Genomic DNA, 20,719 nt, shown 5'->3' with positions numbered 1-20,719 from the left:
AAAGTTTGGAGCTTAATCTACGTGGAAAGTTGTCAAATGTCTTTACATTGAATCCATCATATTGGGGTGTCATTTTGAGTAAAGTTTAATGATTCAGGCTAATCTCCAACTTCTAAATTATTTAGATAATCCAAATTATGCCTGATTCCATTATTTTACACTGACTTCAGTTGTTTGTCTGTCAGTTTTGAATACAGGCTCCATATTGGCCTGTTGTCAGTTTCAGTACCTCTCCAGTGTGCTCCATCAATGACTTTCAAATCTATGCTCTACATTCCTTTAGAACTTCAGGTAAAAGCCATCAAGCCCTGGAGGCTTGCTGTTTTTGAGCCCTGTAGTCCTGTCAGACTTCAGATTTCTTGTATCAGTCGTTACCTTTGTCTAGGGGGAGCATGTTACTTAGGTCTCTCCTGTGGATACTTCTAAGTAGAACCATAGTTATGGCACAGAAGGAGGCCATTCAGCCCATGTCTGCACTGGCTTAAAAAAAAATTAGCCTCCCAATCTAATCTCACCTTCCAGCGCCTGGTCCGTAGCCTTGCAGGTTACAGCACTTCAGGTGCATGTCCAGGTACCTTTTAAATGAGTTGAGGGTTTCTGCTAATCTGGGCAGTGAATTCCAGGCACCCACCACCTTTTGGGTGAAAAAGTTTTTCCTCATATCCCCTTTAATCCTTCTACCAATCACCTTAAATCTGTGCCTCCTGGTAATTGGCCTCTCTGCTAGGGAAAACAGGTCCTTCCTGTCTACTCTATCTAGGCCCCTCATAATTTTGTTATCCTCAATTAAGTCACCTCTCAGTCTGCTGTGTTCTAAGGAAAACATCCCTAGCCAATCCCATCTTTCAAGCCCTGGCAACATTCTTGTAAATCTCCTCTGTACTCTCTCCAGAGCAGTTATGTCCTTCCTGTAATGTTACCAGAGCTATATGCAATATTCCAGCTGTGGCCTAACCAGTGTTTTATACACTTCCAGCATTACATCCCTGCTTTTATATTCTATACCTCAGCTAATAAAGGAAAGCATTCTATAAGCCATTGCCACTTTATCTACCGGTCCTGCCACCTTCAGGGGACCTATGGACATGCACTTGTCCTTTTTTAATCCTTTATTCTAGCCTTTTGCTGCCTTAATCTTTGCATATTATATTCATCATTGGGCCCTATCTGCTTTTTCTTTTGCAGCATTGTTTTTTTATCAACACTGGGGGTTCCACACCTGTTCTAATTATGTTGGCTTTAGATATGTATTTGTTTTATGATGACCATTGTGCTTTTGAAGACAATCCACTTGATCTGTACTTGTGTTGAGCAGTTTGCCCCATTTTATCACTAATTTCTAACGATTCTATGAAATTAGCTGTTAAAATTTTCTTTAAAATGGAGGCGGTGGCGTAGTGGTATTGTCACTAGACTAGTAACCCAGAGACCCAGGGTATTGCTCTGGGGGCATGGGTTCAAATCCCACCACAGCAGAAGGTGCAATTTGAATTCGATTAATAAATCTGGAATTAAAAAGCTAGTCTAATGGCCATGAAACCATTGTCGATTGTGGTTTTAAAAATCCATCTGGTTCACTAATTTCCTTTAGGGGAGGAAATCTGTTGTCCATACCTGGTCTGGCCTACATGTGACTCCAGACCAACAGCAATGTGGTTGACTCTTAAATGCCCTCTGAAATGGCCTAGCAAGCCACTCGGTTGTATCTTAGGGCGGCGCAGTGGTTAGCACCGCAGCCTCTTGGCTCCAGTGACCCAGGTTCAGTTCTGGGTACTGCCTGTGCAGAGTTTGCAAGTTCTCCCAGTGTCTGCGTGGGTTTCTGCCGGGTGTTCTGGTTTCCTCCCACCTCCAAAGATCTGCAGGTTGATGGGTAAATTGGCTATTGTAAATTGCCCCTTGTGTAGGTAGGTGGTAAGAGAATGGTGGGGATGTGGTAGAGAATATGGGATTAATGTAAGATTAGTATAAATGGGTGGTTGTTGGTCGGCACAGACTCGGTGGGCCGAAGGGCCTGTTTCAGTGCTGTATCTCTAAATAAATAAATGACATCAGTTGCTATTTGAATCTCAATCATGTCGCACTTGATCATTGTTGACCAACGGTACTACAGTTTCTGTGCATAGTCTAGGTGATTTATAAATAAAAATTAAAATGAGCTCTGCCTCATAACCTCTGGTACACTGGATCATGAAGCAAGTGATGTTTTACATTTGGGTTCCTCAATTTATAAATCAACCATTAAATGACTTTCCTGGTCTCATTCTTCTATCCTTTCATAGAGAAAACTTTCTTCATGATCTGGTGAACTGTAACATAACTTATATATTGACTGAGAGAAACTTGTATTTATATAGCCTAGAGCACCTTTTGCCACCTCAGGATGTCCCAGAGTTCTTTACAAAGAGTATTTTTGAAGTGTAGTCACTTATGTAGGGAAAACAATAGCCTTGTGCAGAGCAAGGTCCCATGAACAACAATGTTTAATAATCAGATCATCATTTTATGATCTTGATTGAGGAATAAATATTGGCCAGGACACTGGGAGAACTCTCGCGCTCATTAAATAGTGGCATGGAACATTTTATATCCACCTGAGAGGCCTCAGTTTAACATTTCATACAAAAGATTGCACCTCTGACAGTGCAGCGCTCCCACTGTACTGCACTGGGAGTGTCAGCCTAGATTTTATGCTCAAGTCTTGAGTGGGACTGGAAGCTACAGTTTTTGCCTGAGGCAAGAGTGCTATCATGTAGATAAGGCTGTAGTTCATTGTGTAGATTTCTAACTCCTGCAGGAATGATGTACCTTCCAGCTGTTACTAACCTTTGGCTATATTGCTTCATTTTCTGTCCATCCATGTGTACCCATTGCTCAAGTCACCATTTTGTTAGTAGCCTTTTCATTACATTGCTTCCCTGACAGTCTTGCAAGTTTCTCAGTTTATAGCCCAGAAAGCAGTCAATTAACATACTGTAGTTATCTCTGTACTAGACTGTAGTACTTAAGATATGTTTGAGTATAGGAGCAGGAGTAGGCCATTTAGCCTCTTCTGCCATTCCACAAGGTCATGGCTGATCTGTGACCTAACTCCATATACCTACCTTTTCCCCCATATCCCTTTAATACCTTTGGCTAACAAAATCTATCTATCTGTTTTAAAATTAATTGATCTAGCATCAATTGCCATTTTCAGAAGAGTTCCAAACTTCTGCCCTTTGTGCCTGGAGTGTTTCCTGATTTCATCCCAGAAAAAAGACTGGCTCTAATTTTTTAGACTGGTTCTCAGCCAGCAGAAATAGATTCTCTCTATTTGCCTATCTGTTCTTGAATATCTTGAAAATGTCAGTCAAATCACCCCTCAACCTTTGAAATTCCAGGGCACACAAGTCTAGTTTGTTTAATCTCTCAAAGCTTAACCCTTGGAGTCCCAATATCATTCTGGTAGCTCTATGCTGTGCTCATTTCAAGGCCAGTATATCCTCCCTACGGTGTGATGCCCAGGACTGCTCACAATATCCCAGGTGTGGGCTGACCAGGACTTTGTATAGCTGAACCATAACTAGGCCCTTGTATTCTAGGTGCCATCTGTCTCCGCTGGTCCATGGAGAAATTGTGTCCTCTCGCACCATTCAGAGTGGGGGAGTTTGGGACTCTGATCAATATTTTCCCCCCCCCCCCCACCCCAGCCAATGCCACTAGCTGATATTTAGCAGAATTTGCCTATATAAGTTACTCTGCTTCCTTTATTGTCTATAAGTAGTTCATTGCATATAAAGTTTTTCTTTGCAAAAGATGCTGAGTTTTTCAGATACTTTTCAACTGGATGTGATTCAACCGGATGTAACTGGGTAGGCTTGATCATCAAGTGAGAATTAAATTCCCTGTGCAATGAGGAGCTTTGCAATCATGCTTGCATTAACAAACATGGTGCACATACGAAGAAATACTGGAACTGTTGAAGCTAAATACATCCTGTACATGGACTGTTCTGAAATGCTTTGTGTATTTACGTAGCTCATCTGGTGGGAAACTAGATCTAGTTATTGCTGCTTCACTACAGCTACAAAAGACGCATAAGATGCTGTTTCAAGAAATAATTTTTGTCTGAATTTTTACTTCCTTGTCGCTGCATAGTGAAGATTAGAAGGAAGCAAAGTTTGTAATGTAGTGTCTAAACTACAGAGCAGATTATATGTGCAGAGTAGCATTCCATTGATTCCTGCCTGCCTAGTGACTTCTAATCCACATTCCAGCATCTTGTTGCCAGAGAAACAAACATTGTTGTTGTGTGTTCTGACTAGCCCCATTTACATGGGCTTCAAATGTGCCATATTAAATGAAAAGTTATACTCCTGAATGCTGAAAACAAAGTCTGTTTTTGTGTTTTAAGGGGAATGATGGTTCATGGGATTGCATTTTGAAATCTTTAATTCCTTGTGGAATCTTGGAGTACTGGAAAGCAAGGAAAGCCAAAGGTGATGAATGAATTATATTTAAGGCAGGTAGAGGGGGAAAAATGCAATAACAAATAGTCTCATTTAGCAACTGAAAATATAGTTTTCACTAATGGATATTCCTGAAGTGTGAATTCACTTTGGCTTTGAAATGGTAATGGAGTTATCACGGACGCTGTGTCATTTTTCTTTACTCTGCCACTACAGGTGGTGTAAATTGAGCAGATGCTGGCATTTGGTGGTCAGTCCAGTGTCTCCAATGTCAATATTTGACTGTAAAGCACCCAAATTCATGACTTAAGTTGCAATTTGAGCATGCATCATCTTGAGGCTCACTAGTCTTTATTTTTTTTTAACTGAAGAAATTAATGCACAGTGAAGAGTGCAAAGTTCCAGCAGATGTTCTATTTAATACTTCTCTTTATTGCAGCAGTTCTGTGGTGTTCTAGGTCGCACATTTATGGAGTTTCTGAAGGGCAGTGGAGACTACTGCCAGGCACAGCACGACGTCTATGCAGACAAGTGAACTGTAAAAGTCTATTGCTATTCCACTTAAGAAACCCCTCGAGCAGGTTGCCAGCAACTGGGAGTAACAGACGATTTGATTCATCGAAGACTGTATCTGGATGGGGTAACCAAGTGGGCTGTTTTTAGTTGGTCACCGTATTAATGGATTGAAGATTTGCTGCTTGTCAAGAGCTTCATCAAAAGCCTTCGTACGTGCAAACACTGTTGGTGGAATTTGAAAAACTGGACCTTTTATTTTCAGCTTTTTGCGGGACAGTTCTTTTTCACTTTTTAGGATTTGTGCATTTTTATAAGAAAATGGCTCGAATGAATCGTCCAGCGCCTGTTGAAATTACCTACAAGAACATGAGATTCCTGATCACACACAACCCTACCAATGCAACCTTAAATAAGTTCATAGAGGTGAGTGCTCACTTTAAAGGGGTTAAACATTTAACAGTCAAGTTTAGCATTGATAGTTTTCAAAGTTGCATGGAGTCATGATAAATGCATTTCTTGGGACTCCTCTTTAATATCTGAGACTCTGCGAACCAAAGCAGATATAATGCACATCAGTCTCTATACAGAAATATGCTCATTAGTGAACAAATCAAACCAGTAAAATATAGAAATCTAATGTGTTCATAGTAGTCTGACCTTTAACCCCTTCTGTTCTGCCTGACAGTTAAGTGTTCTCCATCTTTTCCATCAGTTTTTTGTTTTCAGTGTTTTCACTGCTGAGATCCTTTGTCCTAGTTGGCCTCCTCCATTTCTGGCTGAAGCAAGTATTGTGGGGGGGACATGGAGCTGATCTCTTGGCAGTTGAACACTTGCTATCTACAGCATACCACTTCCAGTTGACTGCTTCTGATGGTATCTTTTTGCTGTAGCTTGAACAGCTGGGGCTCTGCAGCAGCCAGCTGTCAGAAGCCAGGTGGAAGAGTGGATGATGGGTTCCTTGAAAACTGAGCCCAGTAATAAGTGCTGGTGACTGGTAAAAGAAGCTAGCTGTGAAGTATCTTTTTATACGGCCTACATTACTTACCTGGCCTCTGCATACTTAAAACAAAAAAAACACTCTAGTTTGATTAAGCACTCTGGATCCTATTTAGTTCTATGTGGGTGCCTTTTTTACAAGTATTTTCCTTCAGTAGGTTCCCCCCTGGCAATACATGCATGTTAACTGCCACCTTGCCATTTTTCAGATTGTTCCTCCTTGTTTTGAAAACAATGTTGTTTTGAGGCTATCTGGAGCAAATATTTGCTTAGTAACAATGTATTGGGTACTAATGCAATACAAGTGTCTGTCTAAAACATGAACTGAAATTAAATGCCTAGTCCAGGAACCATGTTTCTCTGGGGCCGATGGCAATTGAATAAGGGCAAACAAGATTTTGAAAACTTGCATTCTAGACTTGGCATAGTTCCAAAATGCAGTTTGTGCCCTGAAACTTAGATGTTAGAAGTCCAAAAACTAAAACATGTACTTATTAACCTACAAATCCAGGTTAGATCTGTTTACCATACTAACTGATTTTTTTTCAGGAATTGAAGAAATATAGTGTCACCACAGTAGTTAGAGTATGTGAAGCAACTTATGATACATCTCCAGTTGAAAAAGAAGGCATTCAGTTTTTGGTAAGTAGAGAACTGAATTTAATTTTTCAACCTTTATCTCTATTCTGACAAATAGTACAAAATATAGTCCATTTTACGCTAGTATATTGCAACAGTGTTTAAGAACCCCCCCAAAAAACAGCTGGCAGCCCCAGTTCAACGCAATTCAAAGCTGATGCTTTTCGCTGGTAAATTATTTACTATAACTTGTATAATGTATAACATCAAATTCTGTTACTGCTTGTTCATTTTTCCATTCCTGTGCACCATTTTTGTCCAGAACAGCATTCTTAACTAATGCACTAATCTATCATGGGGCATTTCTACCCTGTGAGCCATCTGTTAATCCAAACTGACATCACTGCTGTGGTGGTCTGACGGCTGGAAGAGAGTTGGAAGGCCTTTGCAGTATTGTTGGGAACTAGACTGGTGGAATAGTCAACTGCCCCATCTCTGGTATTTGCCTTTGAGTCCCAATCAGACAGATTTCTTAAGATCATGGGATGTGGGCATCACTGGCAAGGCTAGAATTTATTGGTCATCCCTAATTGTCCTCGAGAAAGTTGTGGTGAGCTACCATATTTTTTAAAAAAAAAACTCAGTGGCTTGCGAAGGCAATTAAGATTTGACCACATTGCTGTGTGTTTGGAATCACTTGTAGGCCAGAATATGCAAGAGTGACAGATTTCCTGCCCTAAGGACATTAGTGAACCAGATGGGTTTTTACAACAATTGGGTAATTTAATGGTCACCAGTACTGAGATTAGCTTTTGAATTCCAGAATTTAATTGGTTTAATTCAGATTCCCCAGCTGTGGTGAGATTTGAACTCGTGTTTCTGGGTCCTTAGTCCATGCCTCTGGATTATCATCCAGTAACATAACCATGATGCTAGAGCACTCTTATTCTGCTATAAAGGCCATATCTGAAGTGAGTTCAGTTTCAGTCCAGTTCCTAGACTGATGCTCTCTGCATCTAACCAGTGTGTTATCTGAGGATGCTCGACAGATGCCCAAAATAGGGGAAATTGTTACAATTTCCATTAGTAGCAGTCCTCACATTGAGCATAAAATGCACCATTTTTAAATGCATTCTTTAAATAGTTGAGCTATCCCTATTAATCATGACTTCTCCAAACCTAAGATTCTTAGTAAGAAATTGATTATGGAAGATACACAGGAAAAGTTCTTGCATGTGTGATCTTAGAATGCACACTTGTCAATAAAAGTCTATTGCATACCGAATCTTACACTTAACATGCAGAATTGTGAAAGCCTAAATATTCCAAAGCCATGTTTGGTTGATCATTGAGTTTCATTAAAGGAACTGGGAAAGGTTTGGCACGGATAGTCCTGTACTTGTGTGAGGGTTGTGTTGATGTAAAATGATGAATTAATGCATGAAAACGCAATAGGAACTTTGTCTTTCTAACAGGACTGGCCATTTGATGATGGTGCTCCACCTTCCAATCAGATTGTGGATGATTGGCTTACCCTTTTGAGAGCCAAGTTCCGGGAAGAGCCTGGCTGTTGCATTGCTGTCCATTGCGTAGCAGGACTTGGACGGTGCGTACTATTCAGATTTTTATTGTGTGGTTATGGCTCTGAAACAAGCATACGAGTGTAAATGTGCCAGTTCAGATCAGCAATTGAACATGGTTAACTTCTTCCATGGTGTAGTCCAATAGCTTGCATTTGTATAGTGCATTTAATGAAGAAAAAAGTGTTGTAGTAGGAGAGGAAGAGAATAAGGTTTTGGAATAAAGGAATGGTTGCTGAGTCACAATCTGCTGTTGAGCAACAGTTTGGTTGAAAAGGTGGGACTTGAAAGTTTTTTTTAAGTTGTGAAGTGGAAAAAAGAGCTTGATTTAGGGAGGGAGTTCCAGAACGGAGCAGAGGTAGCTAGATTTTTGCAGTCACAGAAAAAGAGGACACAAAGCCAGAAGATGGACAGGTGTCGAAGGTGAGAACACTGCAGTGATGGTGAGATTTGAAGGTAAGGGTGAGGTTTGCTGCTGATGGCTGGAGTGAGGTTGAGATACTAAAAGCTGAGTTTTTCAACATTGATTTTATGCAGCAAGCAGGATATTGAAATCAAATCTAAAGGTGACAATCTGCTTTTATGACAGTGGGGTTGACAGCTGCAGGCAGGTTATGTGTAGGATGTAGGTTTGCAGCTCAGCTGTGATTGAATAGGATGCCAAGGTTTTATATGGCCTGGACACATCTAGAATTTGCTTTGTGCCATAGAAATAGGCTATTTAATGAGCTAATTCATCTGTTTGCAGCCTTCTGGTAGTTGAAAGGGGTTTGAGTAAGTTCAATCAGAGGAACAAACTGGGTTACATTGACTATCTCAAATGTGATTGGAATGGCTTGTGTGGAGGATTCTGTGCCTGTTTTGAGTCTTGCTCCCCAAGGCTGATAGCCTGACTCAGTTGGTGCTGTTCAGCACTACAGCTTCATATTTGCTAGTTGATATCAGGTGGCACTGCTCATAAGCAAAAATTTTCTTGTAACTGTTACACTTCTAAATGTATTCTTTTTCTCCTTCCAGTCATCTAATCTTTTTAAGTCTATCCTTTGTCGCCCTCCTGCATTCTTCTTGTCTTATGTCCCATTTTCCCCCCAACTCTTCCTACAGAGGATCAATCTGACTTGGTTACAGTGGGGGTGGGGTGCAGGTTCTGAGGCTGGGATCATGTCAGTGTTGCACTATATCTAGAACCATGGCCCTAATTGATGCTCCGTCTGGGCGGTGCAGTGGTTAGCACTGCAGCCTCACAGCTCCAGCGACCCGGGTTCAGTTCTGGGTACTGTCTGTGTGGAGTTTGCAAGTTCTCCTTGTATCTGCGTGGGTTTCCGCCGGGTGCTCTGGTTTCCTCCCACCTCCAAAAGACTTGCAGGTTGATGGGTAAATTGGCCATTGTAAATTGCTCCTAGTGTAGGTAAGTGGTAGGAGAATGGTGGGGATGTGGTAGAGAATATGGGATTAATGTAGGAGTAGTATAAATGGGTGGGTGTTGGTCGGTACAGACTCGGTGGGCCGAAGGGCCTGTTTCAGTGCTGTATCTCTAAATAAATAAATGTCCAAACAATGTGTGAAAGGTAAGAAACTGGGGAGGGGAAAAACAGTGCTGATATGGCCCTAGGTCAGGAAAGAGTATAGAGCCCAGATCAAATTGCTGAAACACATTGAATTGCAAAGGTTATCAAAAATTGGGATCTCTGCATCTGACTACTTTAGGGTTTAGTATCTTGTGAGACTCATTTAAAACACCTTGGAAACTTTTCTTGCTAAAATAAAATGCTTTCCTTTAAAGTGTCAGTTTAATCCAGCTAACTTCTCTTACTTTCTAGTGCCTGCTGTCAAGGAGACATAGATGTATGGCTTTGGGCCACAAAAATGTTGTGCAGTAAATCTAAGGCAGCAGCAAAAGTAGGAGGCTGAGACAGGTCTCCTTTCCAGAGAGAACGGCCCAAAATAAAAATCAAGCAACAGATTAGTGGAGGAGGAAGCTGCAGACCATGTCGTCAATTCACACTGAACAGTGCAGCCCTGGGAGGGAGCAGGTGGGCTGCAAGCATAATATTGGTATCTGATTACTTGGGACTGATCTGATGGGCTTAAAACAGACTGGTGATTTTTGTACAGACTAATAAAATCCATAGGGCACAGCTGACTGAAACCATGATGGATGCAACTTGTCTAGATTTTTCAGGAGGTGTGATCTTGCCTGAAACAATTTTCCTTTCTACAGAGCTCCTGTTCTGGTGGCCTTGGCACTGATTGAATGTGGAATGAAGTATGAAGATGCTGTTCAGTTCATTCGACAGTAAGTAGTTTGTAGTGTGATCTTTATCCACTTCTGCCAAATCATGTGCAGATACAAGGGCTTGTGCTATAACACAACTGGGAATGTTTATAAGTACCTAAACTCAAATGAATTGTCCCAAAATGCTTAATTTTTAGCCTAATTTTAGTTTCATGCAAAAATGAAGTAAAATGTTTAGGAATTTAAACTTGAGCTATAGCTCATGAAACTATTACTTTTGGGTAAGATGTCGTGAGCATTTTGCCACTACCTTAACACAAAACAAGTATTTTGTATACTTGAAGTTGATACGCGTCTCAACCAGCAGTTTTTTATACTTTTTGGCGAGCCTATTTTTCTGGAAATCTGACTTGCTGCTTAGCCCATTTTTAACTATGTTCTTAACTTTGTTAGCAAATTGCTAGCAGGGATTGAAGATCGCTTCAAAGGGAAGCTTGTCTCTTTAGCACATTGATATGGCATTTAAATTGTATTTTGAATAACAATATTTGTTTCAATTAATTTTCTTCAGTTGCTTGAGTTTAAGTTCTTTGTGCAATAAGTTCAATGTAAATAGCAAACATAATTTGTACTGATTATGCACCACACATGCCTCCTCTCTATTCATCTTATCTCACCCTATCAACATATCCTTCTCATCTTTTCTCTCTCCTTTTTCTCCCCCCCCCCCCCCCCAACCCCCACAATTTAATTGGTACACTTTGAAGTAAATATACAACTTATTTCCATTGAAGTCTTCTCACATTTGGGCAGTTTTTTTCCCCCGTACCCTTCCAAGTAGTTGACTAGAGCTGAACATTAACATCAGTGATTATCACCATTAGATAACAATTTCATTTTGAAAGCTGTATTCCTTATTTGAAAATATAGCATTTGAATTGGCAGTCTTCTATTTTGAAACACTGATGCTCCAGTGTATGCTGTACAACAATTGCCTACCTATGTCATCACATCTGTATTGAGTAGAGCTCTGCCAGTATTTGAACTAGCCTCTTTCAAGACTGAAGGGACCATTAAAACAGACTGGCTGAGCAATCAAGGTGCAATAGGTAACTGAGTTATTTGTATTGAGAAATTAGTTTAAGCAGTTGAAGGATTCCAGCTTCACATGTTAAACATTAGGCAGTAGTTGGGTCCATTTTTAATTGCATGAGGAAAACTTCGAACCATTCCGGGCATGTACAAATTACATGGGAGCACTTTTAAACCTTGTATTCTATATTCCAGAAAGAGACGTGGAGCTTTCAATAGCAAACAGCTCCTGTACCTGGAGAAATACCGTCCCAAAATGCGTCTGCGCTTTAAAGATTCCAATGGTCATCGGAATAATTGCTGCATCCAGTAATGTCGGAGGATTGATCACTTAATTCGTCTGAAGGCAGAGAGATGGCCAACTTGGGCAGTTCAGCTGGGGAACGTAAAATTTTAAATGTGCTTGTAATGTAAACTGGTGCTTCCGTATGAGTTGGGAGATGGAGATAGTTTTGTTTTAAACCCTGAAATTCTCTTGCCTTCAGATTCACTACTTTTTGTGAGCTAAAAAGTTGCTGCTGTAAGTTTCAAAACTAGAATGAGGGTCCCTCCCCAATTGGTTTGAGTTTAGACTCGTAGCTGTTAAGACAGTTAACATGTATGTGAAATACAGCATGAGCATACAATACAGTGCACTGCTTACAGATGCAAAGTAAAGATACTTGCTAAATTAAGCACTAAATTGCTGCCAGAATTTTTTTTAACCAGGTTCTGAGAGCAAGTTGGAATCTTGTGAACAGTTTATCTTCAACAACTTTTTCCTTAACCCTCCCCACCCCCAGCCTCCTGTCTTGAGTCACTTTGTGAATTGCAAAACTACCATCAGCTTTGAGATATCTCATTGAAAGTTGCTTGGATGGGACAATGCTACATGAATCTTGTGCACAGCTCCTTCAGATGAGTGTCCTGCACGCTAGTGTCAAAGATTTAACTCAGCCGGCTGCTCACTGTACTCTTCAACACTGTTTACATGCCCTCCCACAGTCGCACTAGAACTAATTGCTGCACAGCAGTATGCCTAGGTTTTTTAAAACTTATCACTGACTAAAGTCGTAATAGTACTTTTGAATGCCCTCTGTTCTGATGTATATTGCATTTTTGAAAAGGCTTGCAATGCATTTAATAGTTTGGTTACAAATCATGTGGCATACCATTAATTCCTCTTCCTGCCCCCACTGCAGTTTCTCATGTCCAAAAGGACATATCAGTTCATTAGACTGTACACACTGCGATGCTCAAAGCCTACAGAAGCACACTTGGGTTTAGTTTTCAAAATAAAGCCTTACAAGGGAACACTGGCACTCCACAATTGATATTTAGGGAGGGCCTGAAATAAGGATTGGGGAATGGGAGATATTTAATATTAGTATGTTGCCTTTTTGTCTTGTGCAGAAAATGTATATTGGGGTTTGCCCATTACATACCAAGTAATTTTTTAAAAGTAGAAATGCTTTGTTGTAGCTGAATTCATACTGTACAGTAACTTTCTGAAACTTGTAATCTTTCTTTTGATGTACTATTGGAGGTTTACCAACTTGTCAGAAGCGTGATTTTTTTAGTTTCTGCTTAAACTATGCAGACCCTGATGTCTGTAATATTTTGTATGCCTTTTGATTGCATAAGTTAATACTTGGATACTTGATCATTTAATTATGTAATTTGATGCAATGTTGTATTAATGTTAAACCATATTTATACTGTCTTGGGAACGTGTGGTATAGTTCTGTGGGAGAAGTAATTTGCCAGTATTCACCAGCTTGTTTAAAATCTAGTGCGAGAGCTTGTCATCTGAAATAAAAAGTGAAAAAAGCAAGTTTTGTATTTTATTCGTTCTTTTACTGCTTATCCTGGGTCAGTACAACCATGTCCTTTATCTGTAGTTTTAAACTTGTTCCAATTATTCCAGGTTTTGAGAAATACCAGTGAGTCATGATGAGGGTGAAAATCTAATAGCAATGCAATGATTTTTTTTTTATTCATGGGATGTGGGTGTCACTGGCTATGCCAGCATTTATTGCCCATCCCTAATTGCCCTTGAGAAGGTGGTGGTGAGCTGTCTTAAACCGCAGTCCATGTGAGGTAGGTGCACCCAGTGCTGTTAGGAAGGGAGTTCCAGGATTTTGACCCAGTGACAGTGAAGGAACGGCGATATAGTTCCAAGTCAGGATGGTGTGAGACTTGGAGGGGAACTTGCAGGTGGTAACCCCATGCATCTGCTGCTCTTGTCCTTCAAGGTGATTAGGTCACTGGTTTGGGAGGTGCTGTCTAAGGAGCCTTGGAGTGTTGCTGCAGTGCATCTTGTAGATGGTACACACTGTGCATTGGTGGAGGGAGTGAATGTTTGTAGATGGGGTGCCAATCAAGTGGGCTGCTATGTCCTGGATGATGTCAAGCTTCTTGCATGTTGGAGCTGCACCCATCCAGGCAAGTGGAGAGTATTCCATCATATTCCAACTTGTGCCTTGTAGATGGTGGACAGGCTTTGGGGAGTCAGGAGGTGAGTTACTCGTTGCAGTTGTACTCATTCTTGTACTCATTGTACAAGCCATGATCTGATAACTTGAACCTTGTTGATATTTGAGTTTTAGGAAGGGCATGCTGTTGAGTTTCTGGTAATTTGGCTAGTATGTAGGAACTGACTGGTGCTTCAGATTTTCTTCATTACCTTGGTCATTTAACAATGCTTGCTTAAACCCATGGATGCACTGAAATTTACCACTACCTGTTGACATATAATGTTCTTTGTTTGGTGTTAAACCTCTTGGGAACAATACTGCTCCACCTTTGGCATAGTGCCTTGCATGCCACATTCACTACTGCATTTGTATACTAATTTTGGGAGGCTGTGGTGCAGGTATGATAAACTACACAATTGTATGTATAAAGGCAAATTAGGTCTCATGTTTAGCTTCAACTTCAGACAGGCTCGGACTCGAACAGATACCTTTTCTCTATGGAATGGGCATATTGGAATCCAGCTAGTTGGCTTATTGAGTGTGTGTAGGGGTTTTTTGGTATTTGCAATTACATCATGCTCCATATTTTTAATGCTTTTTGTTGGGTAGTTAGCCACTCATTTTAGTCCTGCCAATGTTTTTGCTATTGGTAGCTGCTATTTGATCACCCCAGAGATGAGGTAGGGAATTCTTCTAAAGTGACAATCATTGCAATGATTAGTTTGAGGTTCAACATCTAAACTTTGTACGAGCCCAGCTTGGTGAGTTCTACAACTTTGTCAGATGCAATGCAAAATGTTGAAGATAACACTTGTGGGTGCAAGGATTCATATCTACCCTATTGCTTACCTGGGGAAAGCATTTACATTTAATGTTCCTTTTGCATCTGACCACAAAAAGCTAATGCATGTCAAATGAGATCATGGCTGTTCTGTATTTTCATTTCCTGCACCTACCTAGCCCCATATCCTTTTATACTGTTCTTTCGCAAAAATCTATTAATTTTAAATCTGGTTAACTTCTGCATTTTGATAGATGTGCAGAACACTTCCATACCCTTTGCATGAAGAACTGCTAATGTCTAGCCTGAATGGGCTGGCTCTGAGTTTAGAGTTGTCTTCTATATTCCCTCCCCCCACAGCAGCAGGATGTCTTATTCCATATTCCCCCACCAGCGAGATAAGCTTTCTCTCTACTTCTATTGGTTCCTTTTGAAATCTTAATCATCAATAAAATCTATATTCTAGAGAATACAAGACTGGTTTATGTAATCTCTCCTCATAATCTAACCCTTGGAACCCAGCACACTATATAGTACTCCAGATGTGGTCTAGGCATGGCTTTGTATAGCTGTGACTAAACTTTTCCTCCCTTTTTATATTCTAGCCCTCTATATTCCTTTAATCCAGGTTATTTTGGCACCTAACTACATTTTAGTGATCTGTGTTTTTGGACCCCCTCTGTTAGCTTTTCACCTTTTAAATGATGCCTTGATCTATTTGAAGCCATGTTGGAGGGAGCTGTGAGACTGCAATGGCTGTCTGAGTCTTAACTGTTCAGAGTGTGGTGTTGCATACATGGCTCTGCTATGGCAGTGTGCAGTTTGTCCATTTCTCTGCCACCTACCTATTTTCCCTTTGTGACAAGCTCCAGTCCCTTTTCGCAGTAAAATAAAAGCAAAATGCTGCGGATGCTGGAAATTAAACAAAAGTGCTGGAAATACTCAGGTCTGGCAGCATCTGTAGAGAAGAAAAGTTAACGTTTCAGGTCTGTGACCTTCCATCAGAACTGGCAAAGGTTAGAAAAGAATTAGGTTTTAAGCAAGTGAAGGGGAGGGGGGTGGAGGAGAGAACAAAGGGGAATGTGTTTGATAGGGCAGGAGAGGTTAAATAACACAGCTGTCCTGGGACAAAGGCAGAGTGTGTTAATGCTTGTGGTGAAAGACCAAGCATTGTCCAGAGAGTCTGTTAATGGAATAATGAGCTGCTCTAACTATGTGAAAAGCAGGCACATGGTTAAAAAATAAAATATTTTTTAAAAGGCCAGTCATGCTCTGTTATTGAATCAATGTTCAGTCTGCAGAGTGCCTAATCGAAAGATCAGGCGCTGTTCCTCGAGCTAGCGTCAATGTATACTGGAGCAGGCCAAAGTCGCAAATGTTGGCATGAGAGCAGGGGGGCGTGTTAAAATGGCAAACAACTGAAAGCTCAGGGTCATGCTTTTTCGCTACAAGTGAAACCTACCCTCTATAACAGGTTTGTCCAACATACGGCCTGCAGGGTAAACTGTTCCTCATCCTCGCCAGGGGTCCGTGAATGGAGATGAGAAATTTCCCACTGGCTTCTTGTGAAGTCAGTTTCACAGCTGACAGTTCCTGACAGCGGCAACAGCTGTTTCCCAACTTCGGACAGATTCGGGATTTTTTAAAAAGCCCACTGGAAAACCCAAATCTGTCTGAAGTTGGGAAACGGCTGTTGCTGTTGTCAGCCGTGAAACTCACTTCAATTTCTCAAAAAAAAAGTCCAACAATCTGCTGAATGTTCCAACTCACTCTAACTGTCAGAAAGAGAATGAGGGGGTACAGATAGAGAGAGAAAGGAGGGTAGGCAGAGAGAGAGATCAAATCACTCCTGATGGAATGACAGCTATTGGGAATACTCTGCATTGCTACAATTGTGTGGGCAAACATTGACTACTTGTGCAAGCAAAAAATGCCAGGTATTTCATTAAATCAGTGTCCAACAAAGTAAAGAGAAAGTAAGTCAATATATTAGTCATCTCATTTAAAGCTTCTTCACCAAAATGTACATTTGGTGTTTTGATTAATAGTAAGATCAATTTTAATGCCTTTATCTTTCCAAAATTGTGTCCCCCTCACAATGTAAGACAAAAATTATAATGTGCTCCTCCCCTCCACACGCAAACAGGTTGGCAACCCCGCTCTACAAGGTCATAGCCTCCTTCTGCACTGTAAGATTCTATTTGGCCCATCATGCTTGTTCTGGCTCTTTGAAAGAGTTATTTAACTAATCCAGCTCCACTGCTCTTTACTCATAGCCCTGTAATTTTTTGCTTTGAAGGTTGCTATTGAACCTGCCTCCATCATCCTTTCAAACAGTACTCTCCAGATCATACCTCACTGCATGTGTGTGTCATCTCCCCTCTGATTCTTTTGCCAATTACCTTAAATCTGTGCCTCTCTGGTTACCAACACTCCTGCCAGTGGAAGCCCCTGATAACTTTGAACCTCCTTTTGATCACCTCCCCTGCGGAAAACAACCTGGGCTTCCCTAGTCTCCACATAACTAAAGAAGCCTTATCTCTGGTATCATTTTAATAAATATCTGCAATAAGGATTTACTGCCTCACTGTTTATGATTCATATCATCGGTCCTGCAGGTCAAACTCTGGGGAAGCAGTTCTTACTCCATACCCTAGTCAAATTAACAAGGAGAGCTTCCAATGCACAGTTCAGTCTCTAGAGTGGGACTTGGATCCACAACCTTCTGACTCGACGGTGAGAATGCTACCACAGGCATAGGTCCTCAAATGACTGCGGAATAATGCTGTTTGATAGGTAACTATCATAATAAATTGTATTCCAACTTTCACAAATTGCATTTGCGTCTACTATACTTTTTAATGGGATAAAATCACAGGTGCGGTTAAACAGAAGTTGATAACATTGACAGCCACTTACAATTGGGGACAGTTTTTTTAAAAAAAAGACTGCCAAACTCACTGGCGTTCTGGAGAATCCTAATGACTGTCAGTGAGTTATAAGGCTGTAATTGAATCTAGGTGGTTGTTCAGATGCCAGAGTGAAAGTCTGGTAATCAGCGTTATAAATGTGAAAGATCAAGTGCCACATGGGAAATGTTTTATTTCATAGAATTTGCAGTTCCATTTGCAGGTGGTACTTTTCATTTTGATTTTAAGCCCACCTTCTATTATGTGTTGTATCCTGTTTCACAAACTATCAGCAGGCTCCACGTCCATGGTGCTTAATAATAATGACGGGTATCAACTTGGCTTTAGGGCATCAATGAGATTTATTGCCTGATAGTTTATTCTATCTGTACATATTATGTTACACTATATGTAAACAAAAGCTGATAAATGATAACAGGCTATAGAATCACATGACTTGTTTGTACTGTGTATATTTATGCTTATATTTTAGATTGACTAAAAATCATCTATATAAATAAAAAGAAAGCATTAGGCCAGGGATTCTCAAATTTTTCTGAGACCCCTTCCCATGTTATAAAAGTTACACAGACCCTCGTAACACAATACAAGTATTTTTTCTGTATAAAGTTAGTCACACAATAAAATATATTTTCCTGACAATTAGATGCTGTCCCCCAGTCTTCCCACTTCTTGGGCTGAAATGTTCTCCGCACTCCAACTGAACGGATGTCTCATTCTTTCAATTTGCAAGTTCTTTGCTTGTTCAAGGCGCAAAACTACATTTTTAAAAAAAACTACAAATACAGTACTGAACACAATTCTAATTACCAATGGTTACAGCAGACAGTAGCAGACTGAGGGGTGTGTGGGGAGAGTGTGAAATCATATGCATGGAGTGAAACAGGAGAAATCAGAAGTGTGAAGAAAACATGAACACGCGGAGAATTTTGCCAACTGATATGACGCACATAATCATATCACCAGGGAAATCTAGAGATGAAGCTTTAAATCACAGCCTTTCTCTCTGGCACTGATTTTCAGTGCTGTTCATTGGGTATTTGAATCTCCTTGCCCTATCCCTCCCTCCCTCCAGGGCATCCTTCTATGCACTGCATCCAAACATGAACCGCTGCCGCTGCCTCACGTGCAGACCGCTTTTTTTTCACTTTATCTCTCTCAACACAAGAACACAAGAAATAGGAGCAGAAGTAGACCATATGGCCCATCGAGCCTGCTCTGCCATTCAATATGATCATAGCTGATCTTGGGCTTCAATTCCACTTTCCTGCCCACTCCCCATATCCCTAGATTCTCTGTGAGACCAAAAATCTATCTATCCCAGCCTTAAATGTATTCACTGATGGAGCATCCACAACCCTCTGGGATAGAGAATTCCAAAGAATCCTAACCCTTCGAGTGTAGTCATTTCTCCTCACCTCAGTCCTGAATGATTGTGACCCCACGTTCTAGATTCCCTGACCAGCGGAAACAATCTCTCAGCTTCTACCCTATCAAATCCTGTCAGAATCTTGTATCTCTCAATTAGATCATCCCTCCTTCAGAGAATATTGGCCCAATTTACTCAGGCTCTCACCATAGGACAACCCCCTCATCCCAGGGACCAATTTAGTAAATCTTCACTGCACCGCGTCCAGTGCAAGTATACCCTTTCTTAACCTTTCTCAGCCAAAGCCTGTGTGAACACAGAGAGACCCAGGCTCTGATTCACTTTCATTGGGACAGCATTCCTTGATTGACATGGTATCTTAGCCGCCGCTTGTCCTGACTCTGATTCTGATGGTTTATTATCACATTAATTTTTTTTCTACACATTTTCAGGTTATTTTTGGAAGATCCCTTGAAACTTTATTGCAGACCTCTAGGGAACCATAGGCCCCTGGATGAGAATGCCGCAGAAGGCTGCTTTCCTATTTCATAATACGACTGGCTATTGATTCTGTTCGTCAGTTTTATCTGCACTTTTTTTAATTCACTCATGGGATGTGGGCATTGCTGGCAAGGCCAGCATTTATTGCCCATCCATAGTTGTCCTTGAGAAGGTGATGATGAACTCCTTTCTTGACTATGTGGTGTAGGTACATCCCGGTGCTGTTAGGAAGAGAGTTCCAGGATTTTGACCCAGCGACAGTGAAGGAATGGCAATATAGTTCCAAGAAAGGATGGTGTGTGACTTGGAGGGGAATTTGCAGGTGGTGGTGTTCCCTTGCATCTGCTGCCCTTGTCCTTCTAGGTAGTAGAGGTCGCGGGTTTGGAAGGTGCTGTCTAAGGAGCCTTGGCGAGTATCTTGTCGATGATACACACTGCTGTCACTGTGCACCAGTGGTAGAGGGAGTGAATGTTTAAGGTGGTAAATGGGGTGCCAATCAAGTGGATTGCTTTGTCCTGAATGGTGTCGAGCTTCTTGAGTGTTGTTGGAACTTCAGGCAAGTGGAGAATGTTCCATCACACTCCTGACTTGTGCCTTTTAGGTGGTGTAAAAATTGAAACAGGAGTAGGCCATTTAGCCCCCTCAAGCCTGTTCCACCATTCAGTGAGATCATGACTGATTGCAACCTAACTCCAGATGCTCGCATTTGCCCCATATCCCTTAAAATCTTTGGTTAACAAAACTCCATCAATCTCCAATTTAAAATTAACAATTGATCTAGCATCAATTGCCATTTGCAGAAGACAGTTCCAAACATCTACCATTAGATTAGATTAGATTAGATTAGATTAGAGATACAGCACTGAAACAGGCCCTTCGGCCCACCGAGTCTGTGCCGACCATCAACCACCCATTTATACTAATCCTACACTAATCCCATATTCCTACCACATCCCCACCTGTCCCTATATTTCCCTACCACCTACCTATACTAGTGACAATTTATAATGGCCAATTTACCTACCACCCTGCAAGTCTTTTGGCTTGTGGGAGGAAACCGGAGCACCCGGAGAAAACCCACGCAGACACAGGGAGAACTTGCAAACTCCACACAGGCAGTACCCAGAATTGAACCCGGGTCCCTGGAGCTGTAAGGCTGCGGTGCTAACCACTGCGCCACTGTGCCGCCCCATCTTTTGGCCGGAATGTTACGCCCCCCAAAAGAGTGAGCTGGTGGC

General features: G+C 41.1%; 1 protein-coding gene across 1 annotated transcript; it reads left to right on the top strand.

Moving 5' to 3' along the window:
* Positions 1-5,270: 5,270 nt before the first annotated feature.
* Positions 5,271-13,257, top strand: ptp4a1 (protein tyrosine phosphatase 4A1). Its single transcript, XM_068020147.1, has 5 exons — positions 5,271-5,384; positions 6,507-6,599; positions 8,012-8,142; positions 10,338-10,412; positions 11,640-13,257. Exons 1-5 carry the CDS (start codon positions 5,280-5,282, stop codon positions 11,755-11,757), a joined length of 522 nt encoding a protein of 173 aa, XP_067876248.1. The 5' UTR covers positions 5,271-5,279; the 3' UTR covers positions 11,758-13,257.
* The last annotated feature ends 7,462 nt before the right edge of the window (positions 13,258-20,719 follow it).

The sequence above is a fragment of the Heterodontus francisci genome, chromosome 3 (genome assembly GCF_036365525.1).
Source record: "Heterodontus francisci isolate sHetFra1 chromosome 3, sHetFra1.hap1, whole genome shotgun sequence".
NCBI classification, from domain to species: domain Eukaryota; kingdom Metazoa; phylum Chordata; class Chondrichthyes; order Heterodontiformes; family Heterodontidae; genus Heterodontus; species Heterodontus francisci.
Note: the sequence above shows the minus strand (reverse complement) of the source record. Positions and strands in the feature narration are given on the sequence as shown.